The sequence below is a fragment of the Sciurus carolinensis genome, chromosome 9 (assembly GCF_902686445.1).
Source record: "Sciurus carolinensis chromosome 9, mSciCar1.2, whole genome shotgun sequence".
In the NCBI taxonomy this organism is placed as follows: domain Eukaryota; kingdom Metazoa; phylum Chordata; class Mammalia; order Rodentia; family Sciuridae; genus Sciurus; species Sciurus carolinensis.
In genome coordinates this window covers 68,236,600-68,257,412 of record NC_062221.1, presented here as the reverse complement: position 1 = coordinate 68,257,412, position 20,813 = coordinate 68,236,600, and the positions used below count along the sequence as shown (strand labels likewise).

General features: G+C 34.1%; 1 protein-coding gene across 6 annotated transcripts in view; it reads right to left on the bottom strand.

The window, feature by feature from the left end:
- Znf148 (zinc finger protein 148) overlaps positions 1-20,813 on the bottom strand; it is a 130,800-nt gene that overhangs the window by 49,407 nt on the left and 60,580 nt on the right. For all 6 annotated transcript variants that reach the window (XM_047563631.1, XM_047563630.1, XM_047563633.1 and 3 more), the window contains one exon: positions 3,402-3,527. In XM_047563631.1, coding sequence (XP_047419587.1) covers positions 3,402-3,527 — 126 coding nt within the window. Of the gene's footprint in view, positions 1-3,401; positions 3,528-20,813 lie in introns of those variants that run through there.

Below are 20,813 nucleotides of genomic sequence, written 5' to 3'. Positions count from 1 at the left end.
ATCTGACAGCACAGACACCTACTCAAAATATTCATTATAGTAAAAATCAAGATTTGGAAAAGGTATTGGCAGAAAGCAATCTTTTAAGTGCAATAAATTACAATTCTCACACCCCAAATGTTACATATTATTTCTAGCCACTTCATCTTCCTAAGCATTTCCAAAAATGAATGACCCTAAAATACTTATATATATTATACTTAGAATTGGCCAAAAATGTGAGAAACTTAATTAAAATTGTTTATAAACAATTTAAAAGAAGCACCACATTGATTGATAAATCCAAGATAAACTTTTCTTTCTCTTCATAGAAAACGGCAGAACAAGTTACTTTAATAAAAAACCTGAAGTGTGACTTTTTATCATACTCCTGCAAAAATGCAAATAAACTCTTTATGTGCCTAAAAGTTCTGAGACTCCAGATATAAAAAACCCATTGAAGACTGCAAATCAGTGTTAAATATTCCACACCTATTCCCTAAGTAAGAACTCAAACATAATTGTTTTTGTTATTCACGTACCGAACCTATATATTATTTCTTGTCACTTGGCTCTTTTGAGGATTTCCAAAAATGACTGCGCTAAAAGTATTTTCTTATATCTATTATACTTAGAATAGGCCAAGTCATTCATCTGACCACTACATAGGTATGTAAATACTTAATACCATTAGAAATATTATAAAATAATAATTAAATAAGCTTATCTGAAGTTAGACAAGCAAAATGGCTGAAAGGCTAAATATCTGATCTACATTTAGAAACACCTGGAACATATCATGATAAAAGGATTCCCAAAAACATCAGAAGATAAAAATTTGAATTTTAGTTAAGAATTTCAGAAAGATATTACACTCCTTAATAGCACCAGGAAAATCTGATACTAAAATAGCCAGGAAAACGCAGAATTTACATATATCATGTTGATTTAGAATCTTTAAATAGATTGCCCATAGATTAGCATTGAACCCAAAGTAACACAACCAATCACTATCACAATTTTGGAAAATAATTTTTCTCAAAGCTTGGAATTATTCTACAGAGGAGTCACTTAATTTATTCATTAATGTAAAGAACAAAAAAATATATAGACAGGTGTGGTGGGCACACACGCATAAATAAACCCATCAACCCTGGAGGTTGGGGCAGAAGGATCTCAAGTTTGAGGCCAACCTTAGCAACTTAGCAAGACCCTGTCTCAAAACAAAATATAAAGGACTGGGGATGTAGCTCAGTGGTAGAGCACTTGCCTACCATGTGCCAGGTCCTGGGTTCAGTCCCTAATTCCACAAACACACACACACACACACACACACACACACACACACACAAAATCATAAAAATCACTAAGAAAAACATTAAAAACATTAAAAAAAAAAAGAAGAAAGATGAAAGAAGACTTCAGAAAGCATGAAATATAAAATGCCAATAAAAATGAGAAAAAAATTTAGCATAACCACAAGTTAAACAAATTCACATTTAAACTACAAAGATATACTCATTGTACACCATTAAAAAACCTAAGTCTGATACTCAAGGATGGCAGAAGAGCAAAGAGATACACTGTAGGTTCACTTGGGTAGGAGTGTGACAGGTACAACAGTTCTGGAGTAACATTATCCCAGTGTCAAAGTTCACATTCTTTGATTCAATCACATACAATTATAAATACATGAATATTTTTTAAGTACAGCATGATTTAAAATGGAGACGAAAAGAATACGACTTTCCAAGAACATAGAAATGTTTAACACAGTAATCATTAAATACATGATCGATCAAAAATAATACATTAGCTAATAAAAATGTTTATAGTCACTAATAATTTTAAATGTAAAAACATCTTACACATATCTTAAGAGTTAAAAATCTGGAAATTAAACCCGTATTGTATCTACTTATATTCAAAAAAATTAAAAAAGAAAAAAGAAAAGGAATATGGCATAAAATCAAAGTAGTTACCTCTAAGAAACAAAACTATGAGTTATTTTAGTCTCTGTATTTTTCAAAATTTGCTGCAATAGGCGTACTTCTATATCCCCCAAACAGGTAAATGTTTAACAACCAGCTAGGGAATGAGAGGGCTGGGGAGCGTCTGTTGGTTTCCATGGGATAAATCCTCCCACCATAGCTAATTATAAGCTACCAATGGTTTCAGTAACTGGCTTGCAAAATTTCCTGAAATTTTAGCTATCAGCACTTGAAAGCCAGTGTGAGCTGCTCCAGTACTGTTAGCACCAGCACATTACAGTATAAAAGTATACAAGATATTTAAATAATGACGATGACTACGATTTCAAATCACATACACAAAAAGAGTAGCCAAGAGGGAAGAAAAAAGGATGAAACACTGACTACAGAGATACAAATACACCAAGTTCAAAGATTTCCTAAGAATACCAGAAAGGCTATATATAGCCAACTAACACTGTACAAAAGAGAAAAAAAAAAAAAAAAAAAAAAAAAAACCAATGGGTAACTTCTAATAATATTTAGTGGGTCATTTCTGTAAATTATTCATCAATTCATTCAACTACAAAATATTCACTAAGAGCCCATTGTGTTTCCTGCAATAGGCTCCTGGGATATAACTGTGAGTAAAATGAAGTCCCTGCCCTCATGGAGCTTACATTCTGTTACAGGTATTCCACAAGTTTTTCCTGATAAATAACTGGTTTTTAATTTTCATGAAAAACTTAATATTAAAGTAAGTCAAACTAGCTGGGTACAATGACTCACACTTGTAATCCCATTAACTCATGAAGCTCAAGCCAAAGGATCTCACGTTCAAGGCCAGCCTCCACAACTTAGCAAGACCCTCTCTCAAAATAAAAACACAAAGAACTGGAGATGCTGGGCATGGTGGTGTACACTTGAAGGATTCTCAAGTCTGAGGTCAGCCTAAGCAACTTAGTGAGGGCCTACTGCAAAGTAAAAAATAAAAGGGCTGGGAATGTAACTCAGGAGTAAAAGCACCAATGGTTTCAATGTCCAATACACACACACACACACACACACACACACACACACACACAGACACACGTATACATGTGTATAATTTATACATAGGTGTGTATGTAAAACTAATATAAATGGAAAGCAAGGATGCTACATATCATCTCCTAGTTTTATGAGAGAAAAAGAGATTTAAAAAAAGAAAAGTTCATTTTTAGGAAAAACGAGGGACATGATAAAAAGGCAGAAAAACTCAAAGTCTTGGTCCACTCTGGGCTGGCATCCCTCCCTCTTCCCTCTTGGTAAAGCTGGTGCAACATGCCAACTTTACTAAACCACCTAAGATTTTTACAGCTGCCTTAATGTCCATCCAGGTTCCTGTCTGTAAGCTATATCAATAGTTTGGGATTAAAAGTTAGTGACCACCACCTTAATACATTCTCTTACTTTTGCAGGAGACCGTTGTTTCCGCTTCTTCTTTTTCTGTAAGTCTACTGGCTCTCTGATTTGTTTTTTGTCTCTCATCAGTTGTTCAGATACATCAGTAAAAGTAATTTCCTGCTTTACACTTATCTGTTTAAAAAAAAAAGCTGATTTTAGAAATGCATAAAAAGTCCATTGTGACAAAAAGTCATTGTATGTTTCATCCTTTGCTGAACCTACATATAGGTGCTCCCACAGTGACTATGTGCTGCGTGCCAACTAAACAATGTGTGATAGAATTTATTAATAGTCAGTTGAGAAATAAAAATCAAGAGTACTTAAGCTGAGGGAGAAACTAAGTTTGTTTTTTGGGGTTTTTTTGCTTTTGTTTTTTTTTAATCTACCAGGAAGATAGATGTCCTGGGAAAGATAATTGTAAAACCTAGTGGAATATAGCGGAAGTCAGGACATCAAAACACCAATTTCACTGCCACATTTGAGAACTGAGGCTGAGGTTAAAAGCACCAAAAAAGGTTAAGTTCCAATATTCAATACAATACTGGGGGACATAGGGGACATTTAGACATCTTGATGGGGTTGCTTTTATAAAATACCGAGAATACAACACAAAAACTTCTGAAATATGATACATCAAAAGAAAAGACAGATTAACAATGTTATGTTCAACATCTTTGCCAAAACAGCAGAATTTTCCTAGGCTTTACAACAAACCATCACCAAAATTGTGATCATTAAGGTCACTACTCTGCGCAAGATCTGATGCTTACTATATATACAGACATTATTCCATCTTTAGCATCTCAGTTCTTACAGAGTTGCTTATCCTAAAAGAAACCAAAGCTCTAAGGTCACTAATGGTACAGTCAATTCTCATTAGATCTACTGATGCTACTTTATCCCACTCCTCACTACTGCATTTTCAATCTATCCTTTAAATGAAAACACAAAAATTATCTTAAAAGAAATTTTTAACAGGTAATAAAATATAGCAAAAATCTTCAAGAATCATCTGAGAGGCACTATGTGTTAATGACCACATTTTCAAAAAAACACTAAAAATGTGTAAAAGATCATGAGCATCTTACAGATTCACAGTGTGAGTTGGAAGACAGACAGCTGTATAGAAAAGGCTCATGAATGAAATGTTTAAACAAAAGCCAGGGATTTCAGATGGACAAAATAAGGAAGTAGAAACTGTCACAAATTCCTAAAATGTGGGCAATATGAGAATCACAAATCAAGAAGCTTGGCACAAGAAAACTATGACGTAAATGACTATTTACCTAATTAAGAATTTTATCAGGCTACAGAACAGTAAAGCGACTGCTCTTAGGGTTTCTTACAGTATCAATTAATTAGAACATAAAATAGAAGGTAGTATCACCACCAACAAGGTTTCGGGATAGGACATCATAGCACCTAAGAAGTGATGTTTAATAAAATACAACTACATGCTTGGGCTAAGTATAAGACAAAGAAAGATAAGAAACTTTAAGCAGCTGTGGAATTGCCTAAGCAGCTGTGGAATTGCTGTCCTATTCAGGGTCTCCAAAAAAGTAATCCAAACCTTTCTGTAGGCTTATAAACTGCAAAGAAACCATGAAATGTAACATGAAGTAAAAAGTAACAGAGGAACTCTTTTTAGCAAAAGTGTTAAGTACAGTCAGGCACAGTGGCACAGACTTGTAATCCCAGACACTCTGGAGGCTGAGACAGGAGGATCTCAAGTCTGAAGCCAGCCTCAGCAACTTAGCAAGTCCTTAAGCAATTTAGTGAGATCCTGTCTCAAAATAAAAAACAAAAGGAATGGGGATGTAGCGCAGTGGTCAAGTACCCCTGGGATCAATCCCCAGTACAAAGGGGGAGAGGGTCAAGTAGAGGATAAGATAGATTTACAAATAAGTCCTGCAATTAGGAGCTATTCACAAAGCAAAGAAGAGCTTTTGTGTACAAACAAAAAAAGTTAATACATTTCAAACATTTAGTTATTGCCATATACATGGAAAGTGATCATATCAATATTACACACATATCTAAATATGATGCCATACTTTTAACATTAAAAAAAAACCCTAAACCTAAATCTAGAAGAATCAGTGGATCAATAAGCATAATAAATTGTATTTTTAGAACGTTCCCTAGGCTTATCACTCATAATTGGAATAATCTATCTATAACTTATAATGATACAATAAAAGTAGTCTAACATAAGGCACTTAGAAAAGATGTTGGCAAATCCAAAACTTAAAAGAGATGCATGATAATAAGACAACTACAAAGAATGAGTTGCAAAGAAAGACTACAATAGTAATCTATTAAAACAAAACTTCTTATGCATGGTAAAAAAAGATAATTCATTCTTATCTATCCTTTCCTTAAGAACTCTTTTTAAAAGAAAAACAAATTCTTGTTACTTTTCTCTCTCTCTCACACACACACGCACACGCACACACACAAAATAGTGTAATTAATAAAAAGCAGGTATCTATCAATGAGTGAGTAATATTTGAAAAGATTTGTTTGCTGCATTTTTTCTAAACTGAAAATGAATTTATTTATTTGGATTATATAACAGCATTAGCCAGTAAGTATATTTATCTTTGTAAATATTCATATTATAACAAGCCAAGCATGAGATACAAAGTTTTCAACTCAGAAAATTTTGTCATTTACAAAAAAAATTTTTATTTAAACTTCCTAATATCCATACCTATTTAGTTTCATTGCTTATTAGTTTGGTCAAAACTTCAAAAACCATGTTAAAATTAATATGAACTATTAAGCACATTTACTTTGCCCTTAATTTGAATGGAAATGTTGGTAACATTTCCCCAATTAAGTATTGTAGCTTTTCTTCTTTTTTCCTTCCTTTTTTTGGGGGGTGGGGGTGGGGTACTGGGGATTGAACTCAAGGGTACTGGACCACTGAGCCACATCCCCAATCCTATTTTGTATTTTATTTAGAGATAGGGTCTCACTGAGTTGCTTAGCACCTCACTTTTGCTGAGGATGGCTTTGAACTCATGGTCCTCCTGCTTCAGCTTCCTGAGTCACTCGGATTACAGGCGAGCACCACTGCACCCAGCTCTTTCTTCCTTTATTTTTGAATTCCTTGAAATATCCGTAATGTATGTTACACACTACCATATTTTTCATCTTTTTTTGTTCTTTTTATATATACATGATAGTACGGTGTATTTTGACATACTATACATACATGGAGTATAATTTATTCTTATTAGGAACTCATTCTTGTGGTTGTACATGATGTGGAGTTACACTGGTGGTATATTCATATATAAGTATAGGAACCGTTGTCTGATTCATTCTAATGTCTTTTCTATTGCCATCCTCCCTTTCATCCATTCACTCCCCTTTGTCTAATCCAATGAACTTCTATTCTCCCCCACAACCTAATGCTAAGTGTGTGTTAGCATCCACATATCAGAGAGAACATTTGGTTTTTTGGGATTGGCTTATTTTATGTCAGTTTGCTGCGTTTTTTAGATCCACTAGACATCAAGAAATCAAGTCAGTTTAAAAAAGAAAACAAAACAAAACAAAACCCTCATTTCTTCTGACATTTGAGTTTAACCATTTTACTTAGTCCCCTCAGAACTTTCATGGCTGTTAGAGAGACTGAATTTCAATGTCCTCACTCACTGTACAGGAATACCACCACCACTACCCACCCCCCAAAAAGTCCTTTTTCATTTAGACTTAACTAAATCTAGATAATTCACTCTTAAAGTCTAGACTCTGCTCATTCCCTGATCCAAATTCTCTCAAACATAGAGGTAGGTCCTATGGTGTCATGATTCCTTGAGACTTCTAAAATACATCTCCCTCTTTATATCTAAAATATACCTCCCAACTTTATAGAAGCCTCCCTATATTAAAAAAATTCTTTCCTTGCTTCTTAAGCCCCAAATCCAATTCAAGTTCAGAATCCAGAATGTCTTTCTTTCCAAGACATTTCATTTCAGGCCCCAAAATAAATAAAAATTCTTTCTTTTATATTTAATAATCTCATGTACACTGGAAGTGAAAGATATTTTTCACTGGTATTTCTCATAATATCTTTCACTCATTTATTCACTCAACAGCTATTAAGTGCCTGCTCTGTGCTAAATTCAGTCAGACTAAAATAACAAAACAAAAACATTTACTGAGATCCAAAAATGTGCAAAGCATCATTTTAGAATGAAGAGATCATTCTCAACAAGAGTTTCCTCTTTGAAGGTCTTAAAATGTAGAAGCAAAGTTCTGATAGATTCTAAAACAATGAATAATTCAAGATAGCATGTCCTGCTCTAACTACATGAATGGTACTGGGAATAAAGGCAGGAATTCCAAGGGAGGAATGGGAAATGAAAGAGACCTGAAATAACTGCAACAGACATATGGATGAAACAAGATTTAATCATTATATATTTCTATTTTTTCTTCCAAACCTGCTTGCTGCTCTCCCCAACTCCCTTCTTTCGTACTCTTCCTTCTTTTCATTCCCAACATCCTTATATACATATCCAGCAACATTCATTTCATCCAATTAATACTACCAATTTTGCTGATATGGGGCATTATCATTTCTCAGTGTTATCTTCCATGAATAAATTAATATAAAGCTGTTTACTTGTCATTTCTCTAGTAATGATTTTGCAATACTGCCTCGTTGCCAACAGTATCAACTGCAAGTTCCCTAACTCAGATTTTAAGATCTATATGATCAATCAATCTTTGCAAAAGAGACCCACCTAAGTCACTTGGTTGAAGTATCTGTCCTTATCATCTCTTCTCTCCATTTCTGGAGCTTTCTGGTCTTATCGAGTTTCAATTTCAATTTTTGGTATTCTTTCTTATCCTTCCACTCACAGAGAAAAAGAAAGGTATTCTTCTTTACTCTATACTGTGTGTTGATGATTCCATTTTCACCCATCACGAAGGCTCTGCTGCTTCATTCCCTCTCTAGTGTCCTGGACTCCCCATCAGCTATTTCTTCTCTTCCCAAAAGCATACTGAAATTTCCCCTATAAATTTCCCGAGCTGGGCACAGTGGTGCACACCTGTAATCCTAGTTACTCAGGAGGCTGAGGCAGAATTCCAAGTTAGAGAGGCCAGCCTGGGCAACTTAGCCAGACCCTATCTCAAAATAAAAAAATAAAAAGGATTTGGTATTAGCTCAATAGCAGAGTGCCTGAGAAGCATCTCCAAGGCCCTGTTCAGTCCCCAGTACTGTAAAATACATACATACAAACATACATACATACATACATACACAGATTTTTGTGGATTCAAATTTTTCCACCTACTATCCTTTTTATGGCAAACGTTTTGAAAGAATAATCTGTACTTGGCACACAGAGACAAAATAACTATCCCCAAATTTAGAAAACTAGTTATTCTGAGAGTAAAAGTAGTACCCAGCCATATAAAAAGAATGTGTTTAAAGATCACCAGAAGAAACCTATTCCAAAATATTGCCTAGGAAACAGTTAAGTTGAATCAAGGTGACCACAGTATAAATGTTGAAATGTAAAAAAATAAAACACAATTGATTATACTACAAACATAATATCCAAAGAAAGAATGTTAGCAATATTTTGGGGTATCTGGAATACAGAAAAGGAAAAACTTCAGAGAATGTGTGTGTGTATGTGTGTGTGTGTATTTCCAGGATGATTTTGGCAAGAGCAGTTAGATGTAACCAGTCAATAAGAAGATTTCAAATTCCAAGTTCATAAAACTGAAGAATACAGCAAGGAGGTGAAGGAGTACACTGATGGATAAGACATTGTAAAATGTAAGCCATAATCTTTCTCTCTGCCTGACCCATAACTTCAAGCAAAATTTTCAAAGAAGTAATATTTGCCAGGAGAGGAAGCTGACAACAGTCCTTTGACCTGAAAAAGATGAGAGATCCACAGTTCAAATTATGGTCTACTTTCTTACTATATATACTTATTACTAAAAATTTACACTCCGATTGCTATATCAGCATCTAATAGTTTAAATAACTGTAGTTGGACAAAGTGATTGAATCAAGTTATCTTCCTGGAACAGTACCGACCAACCCTACTTGGAAATTCCATTCTTCCAACTTCCATGACATCATATGATTTTAGTTCTCTCCTTTACCTAATGGCAATTTTGGATTCATCCTTCCAATAATATGTGCCTTTATTTTCTAAGAGTTTCAGTAAACCTACATCAATGGTTCTTAAGTATAAGGAATCCACAAGATCCTGACTCCATTTCACAGTGTCAGGTTTCCTGATCAAACTACTTTCATAACACCTACTTTTTTTACTCCTTTTTCTCATGAGTATATAGTATCATTTTACACACGCTATTTAATATTTAACATGTGGTGTAAGTTATCACAGGCTAAAGTGCATAAGTATGTTTGAAAACCTAGTTATCTTATATTAAGCCAGACAATAAAGAGATTTGCAAATATGTAAAAAAAAAATAAATAAATTTTTTTAAAAAATAGGATTATTTTTCATAAAAAATGTTATATGCTAACATGTAATGTGTCTTATTGTTACTTATAAATTAAAAAGTAAAACTTAAAATTTCTGAATTTTTAGTTTCTGATATGGGAAACAACGGTATATATAATCAAAACAAGCAAAAGTTCTTAGGAGTTCTCAATATTCCTTAAGAGAGTAAAGGGATCCCAGGATCAAAATGTTTGAGGATTGATCTAGATATATTATCACCATATTTTGCATTCCCTTCTCCTCTATTCAATCTCTTTTAATACAGATGGCTGGACCCCACCAAAGAAAGGAAATTAGTATAGATATTGTGTTCATGTATGGGTCAGTAGACATAAATATATTTCCTAGTTCTGTCTGCTGAAGTTGCCAAGGAGGGATGACATTCACCACAAGGAACTTAATTTCTAGCTTTTTTTTTTTGTACTAGGGATTGAACTCAGGGACACTTAACTACTGAGTTACATTTCCAGCCCTTTTTTGTATTTTATTTAGAGACAGGGTCTCACTGAGTTGCTTAGGGACTCCCTAAGTTGATGAGGCTGGCTTTGAACTTGTGATCCTCCTGCCTCAGACTCCCAAGTTGCTGGGATTATAGGCATGTGCCACTATGCCCTGCAAGAACTGAATTTCTAAAATTCTTTATCCACATAAAAAAGGCCAAGGGCTCTTTAGGAAATGGCTGATTCCAGAGCTGGGGCAGAGGAAGATGGATGAAGACCTTGAAAATTGTAGTGCAAGAAACTAACATGCTTGAAAAGGAATCAGAGCATGTCAAAACAACATACAGCTGTGTGTAGTGACAAAAGCCTGCAATCCCAGAGACTTGGGAGGCCTGAGGCAGAAAGATCCAAGTTTGAGGTCAACTTAGCAAGGCTCTACGCAACTTAGCAAGACACTGTCTCAAAATAAAAAGATAAAAAGGGCTTGGGGATGTGGCTCAGTGGTCAAATACAATCCCAGTACACCCCCCTAAAAAAGGACCTAGAACCTAGCCTAAAAGAACTACTAATGGTCAAAGCTTAGAATATGAACAAGAAAATAGGATAATACTATATTATAAACCATACAATGAAATAAATATCCATACTGATAAATACACTATTTCAAAGTATCTTCTGCAAGGTCAATGGTAAAGGAAAAAGTAGTAATTTACAAAGAAGCCACCTGGCAGATACCACCTTAACAAAGGGTGAAAGTTAAATCACCAGTATTAAGACATATCCATATTATGCCCACCTGATATGATACCCTGAAAAAGACACAACATCATTTTTGCAGGACTATCACAACTGCAGAGCTTCAATCTAACTAGAGGAAACATCAAACTCAATTTGAGAGTCAATCTACCAAATAATTGACCAGTGCTCCCCAAAAGTATTATAGTCAGAAAAGATAAGGAAAGTCTGAGTAACTGCTACAGATTGGAAAAATTTAAGATGATAAAACTACTAAATGAAATGTGGGATCCTGAATCAAATCTTGGAACAGAAAAAGAACTTTAAAGAGTAGCAGCTAGAATTCAAATGAGGTCTGTAGTTTAAAGGTATTTTTGCCGAAATTTCAGGTTTTGACAATTGTACTGTGCTTGTGTAAGGTTTAACATTGGGGGAAGATGAGTGAAGGGTTTATGTGAACTCTACTATTTCTGCAACACTTTTTAAGTCTAAGATCACTTCAAGATTAAAAGTTAAAAAACTCCTAGACCTGGCTTTTCTAACTATAAAAATACTTAACATTTATATGATATTTTTCAAATTTGTGATTTCTCTTTCTCAACATAGTAAACTAACGTTTAGCTAACATTTACTATGTGTTAGGTAGTGTCTAGTCACCAAGAACACAATGGATTTGAGCAGCAGGCAGGGGACATATGGCCTATAGCCTGTTATAGTCTATTGCATGTAATCTTATAGTAATCCTATAGATAAATATTTTATCCCACTTGAAAAATAAAACTAAGCACCAGAAAGGTGAATACTTGCCTAAAATCACATTAATCAAGAATGAAAACTAAACTTTAAACTCATGTCTTCCATATGCTGGGACTAAAATCCTAACTCTTGTGATCTGTGAATTATTCCTTATACTCATGTTGCCAATAAGGAAACTAAAACTTCAGAAGTGTCTCTTTCATTCATACTATAAAGTTTCAAAATGAGGACTTAGTTAAGCCAAGATCTGATTCTTTTCAGTTCAGAGTTATTTACACTACTGTAACTGTTTCTTAATAAACCTAGATTATTCAGATATATGTTAAAATGATTTCTGCACAAACATTAAAACTTTCCATATATTATCTATAGTCTGGATGCTTCCAGAGTATGCAATGAATTTCTAGTAGTTCTGGAACACAACTAAGGGTTTGAAAATAATCTTAAAAATAAAATGGACAAGTACCAACAATATTTAGGTAAAGCATTAGAAGGTGTCAGCTTTTCAATGCCACCTCTTCCAATTACTAGCTGAGTGACTTGGCTTCCCGAGGTAGAATGGTGAAAATGAGAAAAACATAGGTTGGGAGTTAAATGAAATACAATCCAATTTCAAATAGTAATATTTGCAGTGTGAGGATAAACGAGTAATACCTAATTATTTGGAACTTGTTCACGTGTAAATTACAGAAAATCCTCAAAGGATTTCTGTAGCATTAAATTAGATTATATATGTAAAGTACCAAAATTACAGTATACAACAGTATAAATAGATTCTTGAAGCTTTTCAATATTATAATCATTTCCTCATCTGTTAATTGTTGGTAGTAATAACATCCACCTTACCTCAGAAAATCAAATGAGATCACATAAAGAACACCTTGAAAACCTTAAAGTACTAAGTAAATATATATGGTTATTAATCATTACCACACAATTGCAGATGTATAATTGCTTGGATACACAAAGGGTTACCAAATGCTACAGAATTTCTCCACTTAACATCTAAAATTCAATATAGCTAAAAATAATCTTTCACATTAAATCCTCCTTGCAATTTCCTTGCCTTTCAATAATACTATCCCATCTACTGTCTAAATAGTCTCATTGAAATTTTCTTCTCGACACTCTACCCAAGATCAAGCTCACTTGTTTTTTCACTCCCTCACAATCATATATGAATCCAAAAATGATTTCACATTTCCCTCTAAACCATTATAAAGATATTAAGTTGGGAATCTCATATAGTATTAGAAGAAACCAAACTGGTTGCTTTTCGTAAACTACATTTTGGTCGATATATATCAAGAGTTTTAAGGAGGGGCTGGGGAGATAGCTCAGTCGGTAGAGTGCTTGCCTTGTAAGCACAAGGCCCTGGGTTCGATCCCCAGCACCCCAAAAAAAAAAAAAAAAAAGAGTTTTAAGGAAACTTAACTGAAAAAATAATCTCACCTGACAACATGTCCACATATAACATCACACTATTATTTATAATAAAAATTACGAATGCCTAATATCCAATAATAAACAGTGAAATAAGTTACAATATCAACTATATGGCATTATGCAGATTTTTGACTAATATTAATAACAGGGAAATGTTCAGTTTAGGATTAAGTGATAAATATGAAGATAAATACACCTTTACAATTTTACAAACACAAATATATGTGAAGCAAATTTTACATAAAAACACAAATATGTACAGAGAAAGCTACAAAAAAAGAAACACTAAAATGCTAACAAAGGAACATCAATAGTGGTTACCCCAGAGTAATAAATTATATTTTATGATGATCTTTATAGCTTTAAAATTTTTACATTTTCTCTGTATTACTTTATAATCTTAACAACATTAAGATGAATCTCAGCACAAATTCCTAGTATAACAAAGAAAAAAATCTATTTGCCATTATTTTAAAGTACTAAGTTGTTCTAAAAACTAAAACATTATGCCAGCAGTGTGAAACAAAGAAAATTCCTATGGGTGAATCTTTTAAAAGTAAACAGCCAACAAATAAATCTTGATCCTCACCTCACCAGCAAAAATCAATTCTAAATGGACTGTCAATCTAAATGGGAAAGGAAAAAACCAATAAAGCTTCTAGAAATTAATAAGGGGATAATATCTTCTTGATGTTGGGATAGGCAAAAACTTCTTAAACAGGACACAAAATACTAGCAAAAAGGGAAGACTTATAAATTGAACCTTATTAACTATTGTTAATCAAGAGTAAAATGGCAAGTCAAATGGGAAATGATCACTGCAATACATACACCAACGAACACATTAAAGAAAAACAACTGCAAATTTGTAAAAGAACAACCTAGTAGAAAAATGGGCCAGAAAACATTTATCTTACAAATAAATAATATATAAATTGTATGTAAATGTGAGGAGGTAAGTATTCAACTTCATTAATCAGTGAAATGAAACCTAATATCACACTGCAATTCCACTACACAACCAGCAAAATGGCTAAAATTAAAATTTGGTGTGTGACAATACCAAATAACAAGGATACGTAGCAAGCAATTGTTATTATAAATTGGCGAAACCAACTGGAAAACTTTTGGCAGTTAAGTACCAAAGTTGGACATAAGCGAATTCAAATCTAAGTATATGATCAACATAAATTAGTACAAACATGCAACACAAGGCACATCCAAGATTATTCACAGCAGCATTTTTCATTAGGGCCAACATCTAGAAACTTTTTTTGGAGGGGGAACAGTGCTGGAGATTGAAACCTTGAGCCGGCTAGGCAAGCACTCTACACTGAGGCACAACTCCAGTCTCTCTAGAAAAAATCTAAATGCTTATTACACTAGAACAAATATATATTCATACAACTGATCATATAGAAGTTAATACTATAAGCAATAAGATGGATATATCTTATAAACAATGTAAAACAAAGAAACCAGACATGAAAGTACATGCTGTATGTGATTCTATTTATACTGAATTGAAAATTGAGTGAATCAACAAACCACAATAAAAGCATTAGGGCTCCCAGTGGGAGGCTGAGGTAGGAGGATCTCAATTCAAAGACAGCTTCAGCAAAAGCAAAGCACTGTGAGACCCTTACTCTAAATAAAATACAAAATAGGGCTGAGGATGTAGCTCAGTGGTTGAATGCCCTTGAGTTCAATTCTTGATACCACTCCCCCAACACACACACACAAAAAAAAAAAAAAAGAAAAGAAAAAAGAAAAAAAATTAGGGCAGTGATACTCTCTAGGAATTAGAAGAGAGCTGTACCTAAGAGAGATAGAAGAGGTGGGGTTTCTGGGATGCTAGTAATGTCTGTGTCTTGAGCTAATTAGTGCTTACACAAGATGTTCCCTTCTGATTAAAGACATCAAAATGTACATGTTAGGGTTTATGTGGTGTCCCCCCAAAAGCTCCTGTGTTAAGTAAGAATGTTCAGAGCTGAAAAGATTGGACTGTGAGAGTTATAACATAATTTAGTCCATCCTAGTTTGAATGGGCTGACTGGATGATAACTATGTACAGGTAAAATGTGGACAGGGGAGATCGGTCACTGGGAGCAAGTCCTGGAAGGGTACATCTTTCCTGAGGCCCCTTCTCCCAATCCCCTTGCTCTGCTTCCAGGCTACCATGAGATAAGTGGCACTCCTCTGCCATACCCTTCTGCCATGATGTTCTGCCTCACCTTAGGCCAAGAGTAATGAAGATGGCTGATCATGGACTGATGAACCTCTGAAACTGTGAGTCAAAATAAACTTTTCCAGCATGCCTATAATTCCAGCAGCGAGATCACAAGATCAAAGTGAGTCTCAGCAAAAGGAAGGCGCTAAGCAACTCAGTGAGACCCTGTTTCTAAATAAAAATACAAAATAGGGCTGGGGATGTGGCTCAGTGGACAAGCGCCCCTGAGATCAATCCCTAGTACCCAATAAATAAATAAACTTTTCCTCCTCTAAGTTGTTATGGTCAAATATGATCATGGCAACAAAAAGTTGACCAATACAGTATGTGTAATAACCTGCATTCTTTTCTGTATGAATATTTCAATAAAAACACATATACCTGGAAAAATGCCAAAAGTGTGCACACACACATATATAAACACAAACACACATAAACAGGTTCCTTTTATCCTTTTTTCATTCAAACAAACCAACTAACTAATCATAAAAGTCCATCAATGGGGTGGTGGCTAAATAAATGATGCCATACCATTGAATCAGTCATTAAAATAAATTAGGCAGTTTTATATGCAATAACATATAAATCTCTATAAAATGTCATTAAATGAACAATACAGATTTCAAATACATATATATTTACATTAAATATATGTATTATATACCCAAAACATATTACATAGACATAAATACATAAACAATATATTTGTTCATAAATTTAAATTTTCCAGAGGAATATCAGCATTAGTAACTTTTTCAGAATTAAGAGTAGGTCAAGGTTAGGAGCTTTTTACCTCTTCTGTGATGCTGGGGATCAAACCCTGGTCCCCACATTTTAGGTAGGTGCTCTATCACTGAGCAATATCCTAACTTCAAGAAACTTCTACTTTTATATAATTTTATTCACTTATATATCACTTTAAAACTCAATAGCCCACAAAACTTCTACTGAATCCCTTAAATGAACCGTAAAAGAAATGCAATAGTAATTAGAATTGGCTATAATTTTGGCAAAGTATACAATATAAAGGATGACAAGTTGGGAGATAGCCAAACATAGTGGAATAAACATCCTACTAATGGCTATTCAAGCTAATCAAAGGAAGAAAATAAAAGGCAAAGAAGTTTGTCACCTTCCAGAATGATTCTGAAAAATCATTTGTCATCAATAAATGCAATCCAATTCTGCAATTAAACCACAGTGCAAAATGTGTGCCAAAAACAATAAATACCTTAAGAAACAATGAAATAATAAAATGAAATCCTTTTTCATTTAAGAGAAGTAAAGAAATTACCTATCACAAAATATTTACACAAATTAATAGCATCTGCTATTAAGATTTTTATTAATATTTTTATTGACTTGACCATGACATATTTAGGATAAATACTATACCATCCTTCTAAACTAATAACAAGATTTAAGAAAATTTTAGAAATACAACAGAATTCTCATACCAATGGCTAATTATGAGTTTTCTGAGCCATTAAACAAAATTATTCAGACACATTAAATGTATGAAAGTATGCCTAGGATTTTACTCATGCTGCTTTATAGCACAGAAATTTGTGACTAAAATAAAATGCCACACAAATGCTTAAGCACATTATTTTCCTGGAGTTATACATATCATAAATATTATATATTATTATATGACTAAAATATTTTTTACATAGTTCCTAATTTATAAAATACTTTTACTCAAGTGATATAATCCAACATTTATTAGAATACAAATGTAGCATGTATCATTATGATTTATACTTTGTTCCATTTTGTTAATACAAAACCTAAGTCCTTCCTCTTAACATGCTTGCCATCAAACTAGAAAAATAAAAGAACATAAAAACTTCTATGACTTCCCAGGGCTTGGGGTGTAGCTCAGAGGTAGAACATATGTCTAGCATGTGTGAAGGCCTAGATTCAATTCCCAGTACTGCAAGAAAGAAAAATTAAGACTTACCAAATCCTCCTGAGTAGATTTGACAAGAATAAAAAGAATAAGCCAAATGCTTTTCTTAAAATTTCTGAAATAAATTTAATTTCTTGGTTGAGAAGATTTCTAACAGTACTATCTAATAGAGCAGTCTGCAATAATGAAAATTTTCTTTGTCTATGCTGTCAAATATAAGTCATGAGCCCAGATAGCTACTAAGCACTTGAAATATGATTAGTGAGCCTAAGGAACTAAAAAAACAATTTTATTTAATCTTAATTTAAATGTCTAACATATTAGAAAACAAACTTCCAATAAACAAACTATAAACAATAAAAGGCTGACCTATACTTTGCTATCAAAAACATAGGGTCACTGAGATGAATCTGGGTGACTGGTTTAGAGTAGAAGTCAAGATAAATCCTGAAAACTAAAAATTACCACAAATAGAGAACTGTTGTTACTTAAACTGTCGACAGACACTAAGAAGTTTCCATGAGCTACAGAACCTAAAAATCTTTAACCATTTAAGAAACTCAATTTTTTGTTCTGAATAAACAAAAAGAACTAATAAGTCCTTTGTGACTTCTGAGTGAATGAATCAATGAAAGAAGAAAGCCATCAACGTGTTCAGTATTATTTTTTTTCAGGGGAGGGAAGTTATCAGAAATTGAACTCAAAGTTCTGAGTCACATCCCTAGCCCCCTCCCACTTTTTTTTTTTTTTTTTTTTTTTTTTTTTTTGGAGACAGGGTCTCACTGAGTTGCTTAGGGCCTTGCTAAGTTACTGAGGTTGGCTTTGAACTTGCAATCCTCCTGTCTCAGCCTCCCAAATTGCTGGGACTACAGGCATATACCACTGCATCTGGCTCAGTATCAATTTTTAAAAAAGGGATTACAGTACAATCTAGACTGCATGTGAAGAAGGCTTGTAAATTTAAGTTTCCACACTTTTGTAGACCTGGATCATTATGTTCTAGATAGATGTTCTCTTTTCAACTCAATGAATATATATTCATACCATAATCATCATATAGTTTTAGGTCAACATTCTCTTATCAAGTCAAAAATATAATTTCAAGCCATAATCTCAGCTACTCTGGAGCCTGAGGCACAAAAACTACAAATTGAAGGCCATCCTCAACAACTTAGTGAGACCCTGTCTCAAAAATAAAAAGTTAAAAAGGACTAGGGATGCAGCTCATTGGTAAAGCAACCCGGGGTTCAATTCCCAGTACTGGGGACGGGAGTATATATTCATGATACTAAGACCCACCCCTTACTACTGTGTAATAATGAACATGAACACATGAATAAGGAAAAGGGTATAAAATTTCTTCTGTCTGATCTGTTCTACTATAAAAACAATGCTACATGAACCCTGAATTCTGCCTCTCTGGTATATGGTATGATAAAGTGTTTCAAAGATTAAATTATCTTTCTTTGCAGGAGAGGATACTGAGGAGTGAACTCAGGGGCACTGAACAACTGAGCCACACCCCCAACCCTTTATATTTTATTTAGAGACAGGGTCTCACTGGGTTGTTTAATACCTCTTAAATTGCTAATGCTGGCTTTGAACTCATGATTCTCCTGCCTCAGCCTCCCAGGTCACTGGGATTACAGGCATGCACCACTGCATACAGCCGAATTTATCATTTTCTGTTAAAAGTAGTAGCACTCAACTTTGAGTAACCATAAAAATACAATATCAAGCAGACATTAGAGAACTTTTGGAAGAAAAAGGAGTTGAGAAAAGTTCAAAATATGCTAGCAAGCAGATAGAGTAAATTAAAAAAAAACAATATGATCCTATGTGCAATATGCATATGAAAAAAGCATGAAGTGCATACACCAAAATGTAGGCGGTGATTATATCTGCGAGACAAGGGTATAATAGGCTATTCTGGAGATATGGACACCTATGTTCATACAAAACCTGTATACCAATGTTCACAAAAGCTATATTCACAATAGCCAGAACCTAGAAACAACTACACTGTCCCCCAGTACAAGAATGGTTAAACTACAGTACAACCATACTGTGGAATACTACTCTACAATAAAAATGAACAAATTACTGATACACATAACAATTTGGATAATTCTCAATGACATTATGTTGAGTAAAAAAAAAGTCTATCTCAAAAGATCACATACTGTATGACTTCACTGATAAAACATTCTCAAGATGACAAAGCTACAGGGATGGAAAAATGGATTTGGGATAGCCAGGGGTTAGGAATGGTAGGGGAAGGGAAAGAGATATGACTATAAATGGACAAATCTGGTCCCTTTCCCTTTCTGTCCACATGTCCTTTCCCTCATGAACCATTTAGCACTAAAGCTGTAAACTGGGACAGAACAAGGTATCCAATCCAAGTCAGGATGAAGAAGGCATCTGTGTGGAAAGGTGCCCAATACAAGATGTCAGAGGTCAACTGGGGTGAGAAGATTCTCTTCACCTCACCATGAGGTGTCAGGAGTTCAAGCAGCACAAGAAAGGGTCTACATTGTATAAGAAAAGGAGACTGGAGCAAGGTTATCATAAACTGAGTTAAGTGAAGAAAGAATCAGAGTTGGTGTGGATCAGCACAGTCTATCAAAACAACAGTGCCACAATGATAAGGATCCATATGGTGCCGAGTTCAAGCTGTTAAAGCACATGCAGGGGGAGAAGGGCATCCACGCAGGGACGGGGTGGGAAGCACTGGTATGGGGTATAGAAGCCTAGGGACAGCTCCACCAAGAACAGAGTAACAGGCAATTATAAAGATAACAAAGCCAGGATTCGCACTAATATACTGTCTGATTGTTGGATTTAATTGGAGATATTTGAAGTGAATCTATCATTATTTCAATAATGATAGATGGATACTGAAAAAATTATAAAAGCAAATGTGTACATATATAAATGTATATAATCATGTATACAAAATATACATGTATATATAGTATGTACACACACATATATAGTATATACATATATAGATTCATATTCTGAAGCAATGCCCACTGAGAGGCCTGGGAGCAGATATATCCCAAAAACAGGGCACAGCATGTTGAAAATCAAGATCTTAGTTTCTCAATATCATTCTCCACTAAAATGAACTGGAACTCCTTGGGGAAATGGTTGACTTCAGGACTGAGGCAGGAAAAGTACAAGATAAGCCTAGATCATCTTGTGCCAGAAAGGAAGAAAGATTTCAAAGATTGATGGGCATATTAAAGACATAGAGCCAGTTTGAAGAGGATTCCATTGGCCTAATCTTAAACAAACAAAGCATTAAAGTAACTTAATGCAGTGATTAAAATCTAGCTTGTGAATAAAATAAAAAAATCTAAGTTTATGTTAATGCACATCAAA